At 45.0% G+C, this 4,316-nt stretch overlaps 2 protein-coding genes across 3 annotated transcripts in view; one reads left to right on the top strand and one right to left on the bottom strand.

Annotated features, from left to right (window-relative positions):
* Nucleotides 1–4,316, bottom strand: part of LOC101860757 (cleavage and polyadenylation specificity factor subunit 2) — a gene marked incomplete at its 3' end in the record, with an annotated part of 149,649 nt that overhangs the window by 97,159 nt on the left and 48,174 nt on the right.
* The window catches only part of LOC101858291 (prolactin-releasing peptide receptor), a 29,220-nt gene that overhangs the window by 15,782 nt on the left and 9,122 nt on the right, over nt 1–4,316 (top strand). For both annotated transcript variants that reach the window (XM_035971334.1, XM_005104407.3), the window contains exon 2: nt 47–1,664. In XM_035971334.1, coding sequence (XP_035827227.1) covers nt 1,333–1,664 — 332 coding nt within the window. In that variant the 5' untranslated portion in view covers nt 47–1,332. The remainder of the gene's footprint in view (nt 1–46; nt 1,665–4,316) is intronic.

Raw genomic sequence — 4,316 nt, 5'->3', positions numbered from 1 at the left:
GGGGTCGGAAAAAGGAAACTAAAGTTCTTTTTATGCATTTTTTCAGACTGGCATTGGGAGATCCACGCCCAAACTTATGGGTTCGCAGAACTGAACGGGCAGACAGGAGCAAGTTTCTTCGAAGATCCAATAAGCTGACCGCTTTTGTCTCTACATTTCCATTTACAGTAGACAGCGACTTTCAATCTACAGTCATCGAAATATTGGACGCACCCATAGCGCTGGAGAAACCACTTAGCCACACAGAAAACACTGCAGCTACCAATAAAAGGGTCTCCCGTTAGGACAAGCAGAATTCACCCCAAACCTCATTTTGTTATGAAAGGTGGAAACAAAGGATAATAAACCGGAGTTTTTAAAAAAGATTCGTCCATCGTAAAAACTAGAGTGCAGTAGAAACAAAGTAGTTGATACAGCCATCCATTGGATTTTTCAATCTCTGGAGTAGAGGAGTAACGGAGCAATAAAACCGGCTCAGACGAGCAAAGTCCACGAGCGTGGGGAGATCGGGGAATGGAAACGTCAGAGCGGAGTGCTCGCCGTACGACCGAGGCGCGACAAGGAAGCTGGTGAGGGATAACACTGCGTGGCCTGGCTCACATGCAAGATATGGTACCAACAGCGATCGTCTGGAAAACGGATTGTCAAATCGATTCTTTGATCAGATTTGCTGTTTGCCCAGCGCGTTGACAAACTGAAAAAACAGAACCTCGTGCAGAAGCACGCCAACACAACGGCCCATTAATTCTGGAATGCAGCTGACAGCTTCACACAAAAAAGTCATTGGTAAAGATACGGACAAGCCTTTAAGCCCCAAGTAAAATCAACACGCTTAAGGGCCTGCAGACCCCCCATGAAAGTCGTAGGCAATTTCTTAGAGTGAAGGCTGAAGTGACTCGAGCCATATGTTTTTCAGGTTGCATGAATGCTGTGCTTTCATAACCGTGACCCTGTGAGTCAATTTGGATAATCAAAGATATAATTATTCTGTCAACACCGCTGTGTTTTTCGCTGCGTTTGCTAAATCCGCAAGTAACTAGCTGGCGCACAGTGTCTAAGAAGCTAGTTTGTCTTGCCTTTTTTCAGAGAAGTGAAATGTTTCTGGGATAATCCCAAAATCAAATCTATTCTGATAGCGTCATCGTGCGGTGGATTATCTCCGAACACAAGATTAGGATATCGATCAACGTTCGTGCTTGTGCTCAGGTTGAGTTGAACTTTGCTGTTCCTGTCTTAGGAACAACGGTGAAGTGGGAGGGTTGTTCGGCAATCCTACTGGACAAGCGTCAACGGTAGCTCTTCGCTCGTTGCTCTAACACACGAGCCGCCATCATGTCTGTCCCCGTAGAACCGGCGTCCGAGCTGAACGACGACTTCAAGGTGAGCCTGGAGGAGCTGATGGCCCGGCTGAACGTGACAGACACCTACGACTCGTGGCGCAGCGACTGGACGGTGCTGAACGAGGAGCGCTGGCAGACCGTGGTCATCACGCTCTACTCTATCGTCATTCTCTTCGGCTGCTTCGCCAACCTGCTGGTGGTCGTGGTGATCGTGCGCTACCGGCAGCTGCACACGGTCACGAACATCTTCATCTGCTATCTAGCCATCGCTGACGTAGCGCTATGTGTGTTCAACCTCCCGCTACAACTGCACTACCAGCTCAGGTAAGTACGCTTGAGGCACACGGGAGACCCACGAGACACTTATTGCAGGTTCCTTTTCTTGTTTCTTCGTCATTGTCTGTCTTTCTATTTCAAATGTGGTTTCTATTTCTTTCTTTAATTCATTATTTATTCATTCATTAGTTGATTTGTTGATTGTTTGGGGGGGTTTTTGTTTGTCTGTTTGTTCGTTTGTAAAGTTCATTTACACATTTTTTCTAGGGGGGGGGGGGGGGTGTGCCCGTATCCGTCATTAGTTAGTCCCGGGTCTATTTTTGTGCGCGATAAAATTCTCAGTTCAGTTCAGTCAGAGTAAAGCACATCACATCCATACAACAACAGCAGCACGGTGAATGAAAAGAACTAGGCTAGGCAAACACAAAAATAAAAATAAAAAACCTACAGCTTTAAAACAAAAACTGCTCCGGACAGCGGATCTCTGAACCATACGGGCAGCCATATATTAAGTTTTCTTCAGGACCCTTGGATACAAATACAACATGCTCTATATTTCAAAAAGGCGTCCCTGAATACGTTTATAATTCCTTACATCTCCGTGGCCTTTACAGAATTTCCTGCGGCATATTCTTCACGGTCCCCTGGGAACTTTGGAAAAGGATTTGTTTACACCTCTCACGTTTCATCGCGGATTTCGTTCAAATAAATCTGCCAAATTTCCGAAAGAGCTCAGTGGGATCTGCATAATATTGCCTAAGCTGAAAAGTGCAGCGCACGCAATTTGCTTCGGACTGCAACATAAACAGCAGCTACTCACAACGTCTGTCATACACAATCCGCACTCAATGGTGATTATATCGATGTGGCTGCTCGGATACTGCATTTAGACGAGAGTGGTCTTGAGCAGAATCCTCTGTCAAAAACTGTCGAGGACACACCTCCCTCCCCCCTGTTCCATTCTTTCCCACTTCAGAAGCACTCTTAGAAAAGTTTTGGGTTTTTTTTTTAGTGTGTGTGTGTGTGTGTGTGTGTGTGTGTGTGTGTGTGTGTGTGTGTGTGAGAGAGAGAGAGAGAGAGAGAGAGAGAGAGAGAGAATGTGTGTGCTGTTGTTGGTTTTTTTAATAAATTTTTGTTCCTGCATTTTCTTTTAATGAAACATTTATCAAGATAATTGCAACAATATAATTCTAAAAAGGGAAGACCGTAAGATAGAGTCAGTGGAATGGTCAACAAAAATACCATGAACGTCTTCCAGATACAGGCAAATTAAAAAGTTTAAAGGGAAGGGGAGGCAAGGAGTTACAGCTTTAGAATTTCTCAACAACTATCTTTCGATCACCGCAAAGGACTAACTGGATCCGCAAATGTAAAGCACAAAACTGTAGACAGACAGAAAAAGAAACCATAAAACGTCAAGACCATAAAAATAAACAGCATGCACTCACATACATGGCGACTTATCATGATTGAAAGTACTTGTGGCAGAACACAACCCAAGGACATTCGGTATTTGAAGTTGTATTCGTTTCAGCCTAGGCTTTCCTATCACCTCGACATATAGGCCCATTGCGTACAAACAGAAAGTGCCAAACTTTAGTTGTGTTTGTTTGTTTGTGTTTAAGCAAAGAGAACCATATCGACACAATAACAGCCATTTCGTGCTGGAGAAAAGCCAGGTAGAAAGATAAAAACAAAAGACAAAAAGCTAAGGACCTACCAATGCGGGCTCCAACCCGCTTCAAAAGCCCCTCGTATAATAATATGACATTGCACAGACCAGGAAAGTCTCCTTCCCTCCATGTCATTATCATTGTCATTGTTTTTGTTGCTGTTCCTTCTCCAGTATTCTAACAGCTGGTCTACGTGCGACACCTTCGAAGAGATCTCTATTCACGTCAGGCAGTGCGTTAAACAACACAAACGCAGCCTTATCACAAAAGGATTGTATAAGACGACCATGATGGCAATAATGAACAGATTGTGCAGACTTTGGCTTGCATCTCCTTTTACCTTTAGACTACCAGCCCTATCCCTAACCGCTCGTTCAGTCTCTATTTAATTTCCCTCTTCTTGTCCAAGCTCATTCTCCCGTGGCCTCCTATCTGTAAGTTATTATTTGCATCTTGTCTGGATGGCTGGTTCACCATGCTTTTATCTCTCGTAGACAATGGTCGCCCCTCTCTCTCCCAGACAACTTTTTCTTCTCTCCTGATGCTAATCTTTTCATTTCTACTTTTCCCCCATCTTCTTCTTGGCTCTTCTTCTCTTCTGCGTCTTCCCTCTTGGCCTTTCTCCTCCTCCTCAATGTTCTTCTTTTGGGCCCATCTCCTTCTTATTCTTTTTCACGTATTCCCCCTTCTCCTTGGCCCTCCTCATTCTCCGCCTCTTGTTTCTTCTACAGCTTGGTCCTTCCCCTCTTCTTTCTCCTTCTTCGCCTCCCCCCCCCCGAAAAAAACAATCAGTCGAACTCACCATCCGTCTTTCTACCAATCAACAGACATATCACCCACCCTAACCCACCCCCTCTCATGTCCCCGATATTTCTACCTACCACCGCTGCGTTATTTCCTGTTTTCCCTACAGCTAGATGAAGGCCATCATCCCATCAGCTCGCGTCTACGCAACAGATTAGTCCTCTCACTTCAGTGATTTCATTCTCTACCCCACTACCCCCCCTCCCCAACGACACACACACAC

Source organism: Aplysia californica, unplaced genomic scaffold (assembly GCF_000002075.1).
Source record: "Aplysia californica isolate F4 #8 unplaced genomic scaffold, AplCal3.0 scaffold00419, whole genome shotgun sequence".
Taxonomy (NCBI): domain Eukaryota; kingdom Metazoa; phylum Mollusca; class Gastropoda; order Aplysiida; family Aplysiidae; genus Aplysia; species Aplysia californica.
Note: the sequence above shows the minus strand (reverse complement) of the source record. Positions and strands in the feature narration are given on the sequence as shown.